This window comes from Pipistrellus kuhlii, unplaced genomic scaffold (assembly GCF_014108245.1).
Source record: "Pipistrellus kuhlii isolate mPipKuh1 unplaced genomic scaffold, mPipKuh1.p scaffold_m20_p_67, whole genome shotgun sequence".
In the NCBI taxonomy this organism is placed as follows: domain Eukaryota; kingdom Metazoa; phylum Chordata; class Mammalia; order Chiroptera; family Vespertilionidae; genus Pipistrellus; species Pipistrellus kuhlii.
In genome coordinates, this window is record NW_023425570.1 from 1,397,389 (window position 1) to 1,412,479 (window position 15,091).

Sequence of the window (15,091 nt, forward strand, 5' to 3'; positions counted from 1 at the left end):
GGTGTTCAGGAGGCAGCTGGTCGATGTTTCTCTCTCATCGATGTTTCTAGCTCTCTATCCTTCTCCCTTCCTCTCTGTGAAAAAAAAAAAAAATCAATAAAATACATATTAAAAAAAAAATAGAAAACACACCGCATGGCCATCTAACAAATGGTTCAAATGCTCTCTTCAGTTTTGTGATCTCGGACATCCAATGCCATGACCTTGGGCTTTAGTTTTCTTATTTTTAAAATCAAGGTATTAATTTAAAAAAATAAGTAAAACTGCTCATCGTGTCAAAACTCGTCAACTTCATCAACGACACTCATCCGTTCTGAATGGCGCTACAGCCGGCCTTGGTAGTGATCTGTGCGTTGTCACTGAAAACATGCACACAAAGCACTGTAGAACGTTCCAGACCCTGACCTGTCCACAGGTAGGGCGCTGCTTCCACTACCTCAGGGAGACGTGGGCAGTGGGGAGAACCGAGTCCAGTGACAGCTCGGGCTCAGCAATGGCAGGCATCCTTGGGCTCAGTGTCTCGGAAAGCCCTTCCTCCCAGGCCCTCTGCTGCTCCCTACCCCCACCCCCACCCCCACCCCGTCTTACAAAAGAACCCTCTTCCATCTCTTGTTCCATCTCTGTCTGCTCTTCACCAACTCAAATGGGCGTGTCATCACCAGTCAACACTCCCTCTTCCCAGGCCTGCCCCCTTCCCCTCTGGACCCCCCTCAGCAGCAGAAGCTGCTGGGCCATGCCCCCAGAGCAAGGTCTGACTCCTGCCCGGGACCCACCCCCTGTCTCCTTCCTCCAGCCACACCTCTCCCCTCAGCTCCTCCAAAGCCCTGACTCTCTCTCTGGGACTCTGACCCTGCTCAGCATTCCCAGGAGCACCCTGCCTCACTCCTCTCCCCCAGACACACCCATCCCGGGCCACCTGCTTTCCCTCCGGAGCCACTGGGAGGACGTCCGACTTCCCTAATCTCTGAACCTGCTTAGGTCCTGGAATACTGAGATTGGCAAAGCTTCATCAGAGACATGTGTCCCTGCACGTGTGTGGGTGTGACAGCGTGACCCTTTATCTGCTTTATCTAGCCTTGTGCGGCCTGACTACACCTGTCCACACTGCTTGTGGGACTAGACTGCATTAACAGGGAACTAGATTGCAAATCAGGGAAACTGAGGCAAATGCCAACACGTGTGTGTTGATGTAAATGATGTGTTTGCGTGGAGTGTATTATTACAGACTTTCTTTAATGTTTCATTTGTAAGTACCTATGGTTGTGTGCGTGTGTCTCCATGTGTCTGCGTGTGTGTATGTGTGCACGTGTGTGTGCGTGTATCCACTGTAGGCAGCTATGGTATCATTTTCTGATTTAGGCTGAAATGCTAGAAAACTCCACTGCCTCTACCAGGCAATGCCCGTGTCCTTTTTTGGCAAACCAGCCACTAGCTGTGTGTGGGCCGGGCAGTGAGCGCTGAGGCACAGAGGGAATTCTCTGGAAGCATCTGCTACGTGGGCGGCAGAGCAGGAGCACACTGCTGTTCCCACCTCGGCTGTGAAGTGGAGACACCTGTGAGAGAGAGCCAGGCTCCCCGCACTTCCTGGTCATTTCATCGCCAGGAAGCAGGCTGGTTACTGTAGCTCAGGCAAGTGCCTGGCTTCCGGTCGGTTTCTGGTAAAGGAACAGTGCCACCTGCTGGCGGAGGCTGGTAATTTTACTTCCTGAGAAAAGCTACCATCTTGGCCATGAAGGATCCCAAAGAGAAGGCTGAGCTTTGGTTTCAGGGAGCAGAGAGGCAGCATCGCAGTTCAGAAGTAAAGGTGAAACCGCGCAGACGCAGACCCGTGAACACAGACAGCTCACTCTCTGGTCTAAAGGTTGCTCTTTTCTCCTCCAAAACGGTTGTGGTTTACTCGAGCCCCCGCCACACACACCACACACTCACATACACACACTCACATACACACACTCACATACACACACACACTCACATACACACACTCACATACACACACACACTCACACACACCACACACTCACATACACACACTCACACACACACATACACACACTCACATACACACACACACACACACGCACACTCACACATGCACATGTACACACGCCCCTAAAAACAGGCTTCTCAGAGATGCACCACAGGATCCAGTTCAAGTGTCAAGTGAGAATGTGGGCCTTGTGTCCCCTGCTTTCTCCTCAGTGTTGAGGCCATGGATCAGCAGAGACTGCTCCAAACTCCCTGTTTGTGTAGCGCTTTACATGTAAATATTCCAAAGGAAATGTCCCCTTGGTGACTTTGGTATTTAAATATTTTTATTGATATGCAGTAATGCCTTGTCTGTGTAGCCCAGCACAAGCCCACGAGCTTGGGGAGTTGATTGGTTATTTTGAAAAGGCTCCTGGTCCTTCCCAAGCCCGTCCTATATAATAAAAGCCTAATGTGCTAAGTGTCCTGTCATCCAGTCATCCGTTCAACCAATCAAAGTGTAATATGCTACTGTGCCCAACCACTCACTATGACATGCATTGACCACTAGGGGGAAGACACTCCAACTGGTAGGGTTAGCTTGCTGCTGGGGTCCAACAAATCAGGACTGAGTGAGAGGTGTTTGGGGACGATAACACCATTTCCATAGCAGCCCAGTTACTGCTGCCCGAATCAAGCTTAATCCCAAGAGAGACCTGACCAGGAGATAGGACACTGGTGGGGGAAGATTCAGAGCATATCTCTGGTCATCATTCTCTCTCCAGTGACAGAGATGGATGCGAGTTGCTGCTAAGTAAGAATGTGCTGAGTGAGTGAATGAGTGGATGGATGAGTGGATGGATGGATGGATGGATGGATAAGTGTACTTGTTCCAAGGATGGATGGATGAGTGGATGGATAGATGAGTGGATGGGGAGTGGGTGGGTGGATGGATGGATGGATGAATGGATGGGTGGATGGATGGATGGATGGATGAGTGGATGAGTGGATGGATGTATGGATGAATGGATGGGTGGATGGATGGATGGATGGATGAGTGGATGAGTGGATGGATGTATGGGTGTACTTGTTCCCAGGATGGATGGATGAGTGGATAGATAGATGAGTAGGTGGATGGATAAACAAGTGTGTGGGTGGATAAATGAGTGGATGGATAGATGGATGGATGAGTGAGTGGATGGATGGATGGATGGGTGTACTTGTTCCCAGGATGGATGGATGAGTAGATGGATAGATGAGTGGTTGGATGGATGGATGAGTGGATGGGTGAGTGGATGGATGGATGGATGGATGGATGGATGGATGGAGAGATGAGTGGATGGATGGATGGATGGATGGAGAGATGAGTGGATGGGTGAGTGGATGGATGGATGGATGGATGGGTGGATGGATGGATGGATGGGTTGATAGATGAGTGGATGGATGAGTGGGTAGATGGGTGAGTGGATGAGTGGATGGGTGGGTGTACTTGTTCCCAGGATAGATGGATGGATGGATAGATGAGTGGATGGATAGATGAGTGGATGGGTGAGTAGATGGATGGGTGTACTTGTTCCCAGGATAGATGAGTGGATGGATAAATGAGTGGATGGATGGATAAATGAGTGTGTGGGTGGATAAATGAGTGGGTGGATGGATGGATGGATGGGTGGATGTATTGTACTTGTTCCCAGGCCATGAGCTTATGCCGCGTTAGCTTTCGCAGAGAGCCCTTATCACCTTACGTCCTGCCTGTTGCCATGGTACCCAGACTCTAAAAGAGGGTCTCTCGGGTCTCATCAGCAAAACGTAGGTGGTAAATCTCGCCTCACAATGAGACTGGGGCTTACGTGTCCTGGAAGAGTGCGATGGTTTGTGTTATGGCTCACAGTGTTCGCGCATCAATCACAGTGAGATCGGCCAGGCAGGGGAGCTGTGCGTGCGCGCTGCTGTCTCAGTGTGAGGGAGGGAGGGCCTGGTCTCCTGCAGAGGCCGCGCCTGTCAGACCCAGGTCTGCAAGCACCTAGCCGCCCACCCACCCCCTTCCTGCTGTTCTTATGTTTTGTTTTGTTTTGTGCTGTTCTGCTCTGTTTTAAGGAATCACAAATCCTTCTGAGGATTAAATTCTGTTAGTGCTGCAGTCACCTTCTGTCCTTGAGCTCCTGTCGCCTAGACCGTTCACAGAGCCTTGGTCATGAGAGGAGTAATGTGTTTCAATCGCATGTCTTCCTGTCCCGTGACTGCTCATGTCCCCAGACCTCCCTGCCCTCCTGAGCGAGGTCCTCCCCAAGCTCACATGGCCTGAGAGCGGAGAGGAGGAAACCTCACTTCCCATCATCAGGGACCTGGGAGCTGGGAGCTGAGCTGGGAGCTCGGAGCTGGGAGCTGGGAGCTGGGAGCCGGGCTGGGAGCTGAGCTGAGGGCTGGGAGCTGGGAGCTGGGAGCTGGGAGCTGAGCTGAGGGCTGGGAGCTGGGAGCTGGGAGCTGAGCTGAGGGCTGGGGGCTGGGGGCTGGGAGCTGGGAGCTGGGAGTTGGCCGGGGGACCAGGCCTCAGAGCACAGTCCTTGGAAGGCCCCAGGCAGCAGCCGTGATGTGCAGGCCTCACCGCTCACGCTGCAGCTGCTCCGTTTCTCCTGGCCGGTCTCCCTGAAGGGCGTGCCCAGCTGCTCAGAGCTGCAAGCCATGTGCTGCCCCCGACGGGAGAGGCCCGGTGAAGAGGGCACTGGGGGGGAGGCGGCAGAGCTGCAGCAGCAGGGCAGGAAGCAGACCCTCCGAGCGGGGGGAGGAGACCAGAGGGACGGCCTCCGGAGGGACCACAGGAACAGGCACAGCGTGAGACGGGCAGCACTCCAGAGAACGCCCTGGCTTCAGGCCGAGGCTGTGGGGGAGGGCGGCACAGGGCGCTCCCAGGGCCCGACCAGCTCCGCGCCCATCGGGTCCGAGAGGTAACTGGTGGCTGGCGGCTGCAAGGCCTCCCGAGACAGGCGTCTCGGCGAAGCGCGGCTTAGGCCCCGCCAAGCCCATCTGCCCGGCGGCCCCGGCGGGCGGCCCAGGTGCTCCAGGCGGGCGCTCGGTCTCCCTGCCGTGGACGCGCAGAAGGATGGACGAGCAGGATGGGCGCCGGCTCAGGGACGCGGGGGCTCCGCCGCCATCTGGCTGGGGTTTCCCATTCTGGCTGCCGCGTGTAGTCATGTCCGCGGAGCCCGGCGCCTGGGCAGATTGTGAGCGGTAAGGTCACAGGATTGGAGCCCCGTTAGCAGCACCGAGGCCATATGCTGCTCATCTGACTAATGAATGGCCGTCTGCGAACACGCGCTAATGAATGGCGGGCGTGAGAGCGCTGTGACCCGGGCTCCGTCGCTGGAAGGAGCCAAGTGCTCCGTCCGGGCCGGGCGCCTGCGTGGAGCGCGAAACTGAGCTGGAACCCGAGCCGTCCGCGCAGACGGCGAAGGGAAGCGGCACCTGCAGCAGGTCGCCCCCGGGACGCTGGTCGGTGAACCTGGTGGGTGACCGTCACCTCCGGTGCTTACAGGAGCCCCGCCTGCAGCCGGATCCTGCCGGCCTTCAGAGAAAAGGGAGCCCGGGGCGAAGGCCAGAGCATGGGCTGGGACCATCACCACAGGAATTGTCCTTAAATGGTCCAGCAGAGTGAGACTGAGGCGGGAGGCTGGGAGAGAGCATCCCCGCCATACGCCACGCCTGTCCCGGCTCCCCAGGGTCCCATGGCTGTCCTGGGCGGTTCCGGGTGAGCCTCGCTGCTCCCAGTCACGGCCAGGACACGGCCACGGGCCACGGAGCCATGCTCCCTGGTCTCTCTCTCACCTGCACCCGCCACGCCTGGACATGTTTCCCTGAGGAAGCCAGGGGTCCACCATGGCATCCGATTCTGCCTGTGATTTTGAGAAGAACGTCGGAGCCGCAGAGGAGAAACAAACGACACGATAAAGGTCTCTCATGGCAGATGTAACGGTGGGCACAAAGGTGTCCGGCTTTCCGACAGGGACCAGGGCGGTGCCCTCACTCTGAGGGTCCTTCCTTGTCGGCCCTGCCTGGCTCTCGTGTGTGCCAACAGCGTCGGAAGCTGCTCTCTGGGCTCCTTGTCATGTCTCCAGCGAGAATGCGTGCATGCCTCTCCTCTGTGCGTCTCCAGCCCGAGCACACGGGAAATCAGCCTCAAATGTCCATCAAGTGACTATCTGCTGACACGCTCTAGCATGATCAGCGTGACGGGCAGTTCCTGGGCCGCTCGGGGAGCTGGGCCGGGGAAGGGGTGACGGTGACGGTCCTGGCTCGGGAGGGAGCCAGGCGCGGGCAGCTCCGTCACGTCCCGGAGGCTGACAGCCGGGCCCCGCGAGCCCTATCTTCGGGCGCTCACACGGCACTTCCTCTCCGGTGCGGCCTGCCTTCAGGACCGAGGGCTGCACTGTCACCTTGGTTTCTACGGAATTGTGTTGTTTATAAAAACCGTAATTCTATTGAAACACCACTGGCTGTATGTCCTGTGTGCAGAGGCAGTGCGAACTGTTCGCAGGCACAATGCTTCTCTCCGATGCAGGAAAGCTAATGTGAAGCGATGTGAGGGTCACACCGGTGATGCGTGGAGAAAGGGCTCTGAGGCGTCGAGGCTCTGCTTCCAAACACTGAGCTGTACCTGGTTTTTAAAACACAAGTGTCGCCCTAGCCTGTTCGGCTCCATGGATAGTGTCGGCCTGAGGACTAACCGGTCCCAGGTTCGATTCTGGTCAAGGCCACATGCCCGGGTTGTGGGCTTGATCCCCAGGGGGGAGCATACAGGAGGCAGCTGATAAATTGATAAATGATTTTCTCTCATATTGATGTTTCTATCTCTCTTTCCCTCTTCCTTCCTCTCTGAAATTAATATATATATATATATATATATATATATATATATATATATATATATAAATACAAGTATCTACTGTGTGATGTCACATACTATAATAGGCTGTTGCCTTACACTTTGTCCAGGTCCAAGATTTTATTTACCCTAAACGTGACTATTCAACACATAGTCATTGCCAGGCAAAAACAGGACTTGCACGGTACGAACAGTGGACTATTGCCTACTAGAAAAAGAAAAAGTCACGCTATTGAATTTATCATTTAATAAGGAGAGGTTTCAGGATTGCACACCTCCCTGCACACCTAGCGTGAGCTCAGTGTAACGGCTGAGTGGGATGGTGGCAGCAGCCTCCAGGCAGCCAAGCCCAAAGAGAAAACTATTGAATTACCAAGTTCATTGTCGGATCAAGGGAACCGGCGCCCCCTGGTGGGGATGCCCTTGGTCCGGGGGTTGAATTCCCAGAGGAGCTGTCCTGCGGGTACTTGGAATTAAAAACAAACGTGGAAAGGAATTTGAACGACAGTTTTGCAAATCATGTAGAAGATTCAGATAGTTGTGGTTTTTTTACATCAGTTCTTTTTTTTTTTTTTTTTTTTTTTTTTAAATATATTTTATTGATTTTGTACAGAGAGGAAGGGAGAGATAGAGAGTTAGAAACATCGATGAGAGAGAGTCATCGATCAGCTGCCTCTTGCACACCCCCTACCGGGGATATGCCCGCAACCAAGGTACATGCCCTTGACCGGAATCGAACCCGGGACCTTTCAGTCCCCAAGCCGACGCTCTATCCATTGAGCCAAACCGGTCCCGGCTACATCAGTTCTTTTGAAAAGAATAACTGACCTAAAAAAATTAACTACCATGGAATTTTTTATGGAAACTGAGGATCCCAGCAGAGAGACAGAGTCATTTGGGAATTATATTGAGACTAGAGGCCCGGTGCATGACATTTGTACACTGAGGGGGGTTCCCTCAGCCTGGCCTGTGCCCTCGCACAGTCCGGGACCCTTAGTGATGCTGCAGAGAGGGGGGGCTCCCACCACTGCTGCACTTTCCAGCCGTGAGACTGGCTTCTGGCTGAGTGGCACTTCCACAGGGGGAGTGCACTGACCATCAGGAGCATTTGCCCCCTGGTGGTCAGTGCATGTCATAGCGACCCATTGTTCCACAGTTTGGTCAATTTGCATATTAGCCTTTTATTATATAGAATAGAGATAGAGATAGAGATAGAGAGATAGATTATGTGGATTTAGATATAGATATATAGATATAGATATATAGATGTAGATGTAGATGTAGATAGAGATATGCTCAGATGTCCCCTCAGATCTATAGATGCACACAGACATATGGATACCTCATTATCTGTATCTCTATCAACTTACCCAGAGAGAGAGATTGATTGCAAGGAGCTGGCTTCTGTGGTTGTGGGCTGGTAGGCACGACCCGAATCCACCGGACTATCCGCCAGGAGGGCCTCGGTGCCTCGGGTGTCGCTGAAGCTTTGGCCACGACGGCCTCTCTTTGTGTGTGGCCTCAGCCCTGCTCTTGAACCTTTGGGTGGTTGAGCCAGGCCCGTGTGCCTGCCTGGGTGTCTCTCCAGGAAAGGACCTGGTCACAGGCCTAGAGGCCTCCAGATCCCGTCACAGACACACCCGCCGGCTCGGACGAAGCAGCCGGGCTGCAGACCAGCCACGCAGACGCACAGAGCGAACCCCGTGCAGCTCAGATAACACGGTTTCCACTCACTGCTTCTGCTCAGACTAGCGAGGGGGGAGCTCAACCAGCAGAACAGGGTGTGCTGCTCTTGTGATGTTGTAAAGGCTTTAAACATTATTTGTTAAAAAATTAAGCAATAACTGTTTTGGTCCAAATAACATAAGAATGGATGCCTTAGTGACTCAACAGTCATTTGAGGGGAAAGCAGTTCATATAAATTGAAAAACAATGTTTTTATTTTGCTCTTTTTTAAAATATATTGTATTTATTTTTTACAAAGAGGAAGGGAGAGAGAGAGAGAGAGCTAGAAACGTCAATGAGAGAGAAACATCAACCAGCTGCCTCCTGCATACCCCCTACCGGGGATGTGCCCACAACCAATGTACATGCCCTTGACCGGAATCGAACCTGGGACCTTTCAGTCCGCAGACCGACGCTCTACCGCTGAGCCAAACCGGTTTCGGCTATTTTGCTCTCAAGTAGCTCCATCTCCTGCGTGGTTTCTGGCTGACGTCTTCATGCAGGAGCCCTCACAGCCCCGCCTCGCACACATGGGGTGTCGTTACGAGGAGGGCGGGCCGAGGGGCCCGGACACCACGCCTGCCTCTGTCCATGATCACACAGCCTCCAGCGGGTGTCGAGTGTGCCTGGGGGCGCCTCAAACCTTCACCGACACCACTGCGCCCCGTGAGCTCGTTGTGGCACCCCGGGGTGCCGTGGAGCACAGTTTGGGAACTGGAGGCCTAAGCACAGTCTTGGGTTCTGGGTGATGGAATTTAAAGCCTGGCCATTTTTTAATCGAATCCGACCCCTGATACTCATTCCGTGGAGACTGGAGCCATTTCCGTGGGAGGCCGCTGCCTGCTGGGCTTATGTCCGCGGCCCCTCTCCGTGGGGCTCAGGAACAGGGCCTCGGGGCAGTCACCGCGGCATCGGTTCGCTGGTTGCGTGCCTGTGGCCACAGCGCAGGGTGGGCTGAGCCCCGGCTCCCGCCGCTCCGCGCTGTGCTTCGTCGCTGGCTCTCCGCCCGTGTGAAGAGGCTGCATGTCTCTGTTGGAAAAGACCTCTTTCTTCTGACAAACTACCGAGCCCCGGGTGTCCCCCCCCGCGACCCGCACGTCCTGACTCAGCCACCGGCCAGCCCCGCAGCCCTCTCCACAGCAAGCCGCGGGCGCGATCTCACAGTGAGCCCTGCTGAGCACGGGCCACACAGCCACACAAACAGCAACACACACACTCAGCCACACTCAGCCACACTCACAGACTCACACACAGTGACACACACAGCCACATCAGCCACACTCCCAGTAACAAACACAACCACACATAGTAGCAAGCACACACTATTACACAGACACACACAATCACACTTACAGTAACAAATACACAACCACCCTCAGCTACACTCGGTCACAGTCACACTCACACACAGTAACACACACACACACACACACACACAGTCACACTCCCAGTAACAAACACATATTCACACACACAGTTACACCCAGTCACACAAACACAAGCATGTGCCCCCACAGCTGGCAGAGCCCTCTGACTCGCGTGTGCCCACAGCTGGCACCGCCCTCTGACACGCGTGCCCCCACAGCTGGCACCACCCTCTGACACGCGTGCTCTCGTCTCCCCGCAGCTCGTCTTCTGCCGGGACTGTAAGGACGCCTTCCACGAGGGGGCATGCAGCGCCCTGGCCGCCGCCCCGGGGGGCGCCGCTCAGGTAAGGAGCCTGGCCTCCAGGGGCTCAGGGGGTGGTGAGGAGGGCTCCGTCCGGAAGGTCACAAGGCCCAGCCGGGAGCCTGCAGCCGGGCGGGCCGAGCTCCTGGGCCATGGATCCTTCCAGAAGACGGCCCGGCGGGGCTGAGACTGCCAGGTGGGGTGCCGGTGCCCCGGGTGCAGGGACGGGTGAGGAGCCCAGCAGGTCAGAGTGCACGGGGATCCACCGCAGCCCCTCTCCCCCCAGAGCCCGCTGCCCCGTGCTTCTCCCGCAGAAGGGTCTTGCCTAGGCCCGTGGTCGGCAAACTGCGGCTCGCGAGCCACATGCGGCTCTCCCACCAAACGCCAGGGCCGGGGCGAGTCTATTTTGAAGAAGTGGCGTTAGAAGAAGTTTAAGTTTAAAAGTGAGGCTCTCCAAAGGAATTCCAGTCGTGCTGTCGGTATCTGGCTCTGTGGACGATGAGTTTGCTGACCGCGGGGCTAGACTCGGCAGAAACGCCTCGGTGCCTGACATGCCAGGGAGGCTCCTGCCAGGCTGTCCCTCGGCGCAGGGGAAGCGGGGCGGGGCGCCTCTCCTCCACCAGGTGGCGCTGCCTCCCTGCGGGAAGTGGGAAGTTTTGAGGCCAAGCGAAATGACAGAAAGGAGTGTTTGCGTTTTCAAGGATAGCAGGGCTGTTTCCACGGGAGCGTTCCTGGCTAACACGCTGGGTCCCGGCTGCTGGGAGCCCTCAGCCCTCCGTGGTGGGAACCGGGCGCACATGCATGTCGTCTGCAGGGGCAGGTGGTTCCCGCTTTGTCCCAGCACCCCTTTCCCACGAGGCAGGGCGCTCACCTGACACGCTGGTCTCCACGGGCCCGTCACGTGTCACAGGACCCCGTGTGTCTGTCACCGCCCGCCGGCCTGAGGGCCCGAGGCCGGGCCAGGATGGACGGAGCGGAGCGCCTGGCTGCTGCCAGCCTCCTGCTCCAGCCAACCAGCCGCCTGGCCAGGCAGTGCCCGGCTGCTGAACGCACACACGTGGTCCCCTGTCACCACCGACCGCTCAGCAGGCAGGCGGACACCACGTCCTCCCCTCCCCTCTGGAGCATCGGGAAGCCGTGCTGCCCTGTCACTGAGCCCCCTGTGCTGTCACCTCAGAGCCATTCTTCCAACCACTCAGAGCGCCGCCCAGAGGTCCCACTCAGCAAGGCGTGCCCACACCACTGCCCGCCCGCCTCGCAGGGCTCCATCACTTCCCCGCCTGATGCCTCTCTCCCGAGATGTGTGTGTGTGTGTGTCCAGAGGCACAGTAATCGTTTCAAGAATGTGAGACTAGCAAAGCCAGCTTATGGACACCTCTGCCTGAGAGGGGATGCAGTGGCCCGGCTCGCCAGCAGGGGGCGGGCTCTCACAGGCAGTGCGCAGGCAAGGCCGTGGCTGTGACCGTGGCCGTGGCCGTGGCCGTGGCCAGGAAGTCGTGGCTGTTCTGCGGTGGCCGGGGGAAGTGAGTGTTGTCTGGGCGGTCAGTTTGGGGCGGGGGGCAGGCCTCCCTTCAAAGCAGGGACACCCCTGAGACTCTCACTGAGGGAAGCCGCTGGGTGGTGGATGGTGGGGATCTGGCCCTTTTGGAAAACGATTTAAACTGACTCTTGGAACGAGGATTCACTGGTCCGGTGATTGCCTAAACCGCTGTCGCAGAGGAAGAAACACGCGTGTGAGGTCTCTTACATGTATGTTAGCAGCGTCTCCTGGGCACAGAGTCACACGGAACCCCACCCAGGTCCGTGCTGCGTGGCGGGTGAGACACCAGCTGAGCCTGCGCCTCCTCGGGCCCAAGCGGAAGGGCGCCCCCGGCTCCCAGTGCCGCACAGCCCCCCGCGGCGCGTCCAGATTCACATCCCGGCCCCGCCCGCCCCACCCACTGACTCCGGCCTGTGAGCTCGGACCCGTGGCTGGTCTGTGGTCACTGGGGACGGTTTGACACCTGTGTCCGGCGCCAGGCGGTGCGGCCACGGCCTCGGGGAGGGCTCCACGCTGCTGGCCTCTCCTGAGCCGCCCCCAGGGCCGCCCTCCCCCCAGCCCGCACCCTCCGCCATACACGGGGCTCCTCCGCCCGGTGCCCGGCCGCCGCGCCCTCACAGACACCGTCCCCCCGCAGGCCTACCGGGTGGACGCGCGGGCGGCCGAGCAGGCCCGCTGGGAGGAGCGCTCCCGGGAGACCATCCAGCAGACCACCAAGCCCTGCCCGCGCTGCCGCGTGCCCGTGGAGAAGAACGGTGAGTCCCGGGCTCCCCGGGGCGGCCGTGGTGGCCGGGCTCCGGGCCTCGTGGCTGGCAGTCCGGCCGGGACCTGGGAGCCATGGCAGTGCCGGCGCCCTATCTGAGCAGGTCCTGCCGCCTGGCTGCCTACGGTCACGGCGCTAAAACGCCAGCCCCGCGGTGCGGGTGAGCTGGCCACTGCCCGGCCCACACAGGAACAGTGCCGGACTGCCCGCTGGTGCTCCCGATCCCATCAGGGCTCCTGCCCCTGGGTGCCAGGCCGGGGAGGGAGGGAGGGAGGGGTCCCTGCCATAGGGAGCCGGCCTCGGTGGTCCCTCCGGCCCCGGTGGGACAGAGGCAGACCGCCCCGGGCTGGGCGGTGCCCTCGGACGGCCCCTCAGCAGCCCGCCTGTGCTTTGCCCGCAGGCGGATGCATGCACATGAAGTGCCCGCAGCCCCAGTGCCAGCTGGAGTGGTGCTGGAACTGCAGCTGCGAGTGGAGCCGCGCCTGCATGGGCGCCCACTGGTTCGACGTGTAGCCGCTCCGGAGCCCCACGTCCAGCATCGTCCGCCACTCTCCCCTTCTCCCGCACACACGCACACATGTGCACACGCACATTCGCACACTCACACGTGTGCACGCAAACATAGGCGCACACGTGTACACCATTCTTTCCAGAATGGCAGTCAGGTGCGGCACCCCCGAGAGGCGCACTTCACCACCTGCCCTCTCGGAAGCTGCTTTCTGGAAATACCACCAAATCTACCGTTTGCTTGCCGACATTCATGCCGGTCCGCGCGGCTGCGCTGTGAACCGCGGGGCCGGTGCCCGGAGGGGGCGGCCAGCGGTGGGTGCCAGGTGCCAGGCCTGGCCGTTGAGCAGCCTCCCATGAGCACGGCGGAGGGGGGCGGGTAGCGTGCCCTCGCTGGTAACCTGCCCGCCTCTGCCCTCGGCCGTCTCCGCGGCGATGGTGGCGGCACAGGTCCCTTTGCCCACGGGGACCCCGGAGCCTGTGGGAGCAGCAGAGGATGTGCCTCTGCTGAGAGGGGGGAAGGGCCACCTGCCCTCTGTCCCGACCCCCGTGGCCCCGGCCGCCAGCTCAGGGAAGACACGGCCGTGACCGGGAGCCTCCGGAGCGGGGACACGGAGCGGAGTACACGGGCCCCCAAGCGGCCTGCCCTCTGCCCAGCCAGCAGCCCGGAGTCCGCCCGCACGAGGCTCCGTTCCAATGTCAATAAAGCCGCTGAGCCTCCGAGTCCCTGTGAGATGTCTTTTCCATAAAGGCTGGGGGAGGGGGGGCTCCCCGAGGCCTGAGGGGTCTCCCTGAGGAGACGGCGGCTATCATTGACAGCATTATTGATGCCCCCGCTTCCCCTTCACCCACATCGAGTCCTCCTCCCCGCCCCTCACCCCCCGCCAGGCCTCCACCACCCCAGACTGCCTGTGGGTTATAGATACGAGTGTATGTTATCAAGTTAATATCCCAGCCCCCTACCCCCCTCCCTCCCACCCCCTCTGAGGCCGGGCAGTCGGAGGCAGCAGGAGTTTTATCTGGAGTCCAAACCCGCGTGGGCTTCTTTTCCCAGTAAGGTTCTTTCTCACGTGCTCTCTGCTGGGACTGCCGGGCCCCTCCCAGGTGGCCCCGGGGGTCCCCGGAACCCGAACCCCGGCACAGCCACAGGGAAGCACCGGCCCCACCGAGGGCGCTGCCTCCGCGTCGCGGCTTGGTGTGAACTGTGCCGGACTCAGCGGCGTTTCTGAGGGATGCGGCTCAGCATCCACTCTCCACGCCCCGTTTCACCTGTAGTTTCTCTCAGTCTTTCTTTTTATGACAACATAATTATCCCATCATCACGTGCTCATTACCGGGGTGAAAACGGCAAAAGGAAAAAAAAAGATTGCCACCTAGTGCGGGGCCAGACATGGCGGGGGTCTCCCTTTTCCTCATCCAGCACGGAAAGAGAGATGAACGAACCAGTTCTAAGTGGAAGCGGCCAGAGACTGAGAAAATAGAAGAAAGAAAGAAGAAAGAAAGGAAGAAGGAAAGAAAGATGCAGAAATAGATTTAAAGCTGGGAGCCGGGTGGGACGATGGAGAGACAGGACCCAGAGCCCACACAGCGCATTTATTTTATACCCCAATACCAGGAAGTATCACCAGAACTTAGGCTCAACGGAGCTTATTTGCATTCCTGGTGCTTGCCTGGATTTACATATCAAAGCCCGCTCCCGACACCTGGCCAAAGGTAAGTCAGTGCTGATAACGTGTCCGGCCTCATTGGGAAGCATGTTCCCAGGGCGTGGCTCCGCCTATGGCCCTGAGTTCAACTGACAATAATTAAAGAAGTGCCCATGTGTCTTCCCAGGCGCTGTCTAAAACCTGGAAATGATTACTCTGCACCCTCATTTCCATGGAGAAGGCGGTGGGGATTGACAAGACATCTTGCCTGGGGGAGCCTGGGAGAGAAGCAGCAAGCACCTGAGGACGCCCTGAACGGTGCATCAGTCATTACAGACTCACTGTCCACACTTCCAGTGCAGCACGCGTGGTGACCTATAGCACGCGTGGTGACC

General features: G+C 57.9%; 1 protein-coding gene across 2 annotated transcripts in view; it reads left to right on the forward strand.

Annotated features, from left to right (window-relative positions):
- Positions 1-13,767, forward strand: part of PRKN (parkin RBR E3 ubiquitin protein ligase) — a 351,420-nt gene extending 337,653 nt beyond the window's left edge. The window contains exons 10-12 of one of the 2 annotated variants that reach the window (XM_045575139.1): positions 10,200-10,283; positions 12,418-12,535; positions 12,944-13,767. In XM_045575139.1, the coding sequence (XP_045431095.1) occupies positions 10,200-10,283; positions 12,418-12,535; positions 12,944-13,056 (315 nt within the window). In that variant the 3' untranslated portion in view covers positions 13,057-13,767. The remainder of the gene's footprint in view (positions 1-10,199; positions 10,284-12,417; positions 12,536-12,943) is intronic. The other variant, XM_045575140.1, reaches the window with a different exon arrangement.
- The last annotated feature ends 1,324 nt before the right edge of the window (positions 13,768-15,091 follow it).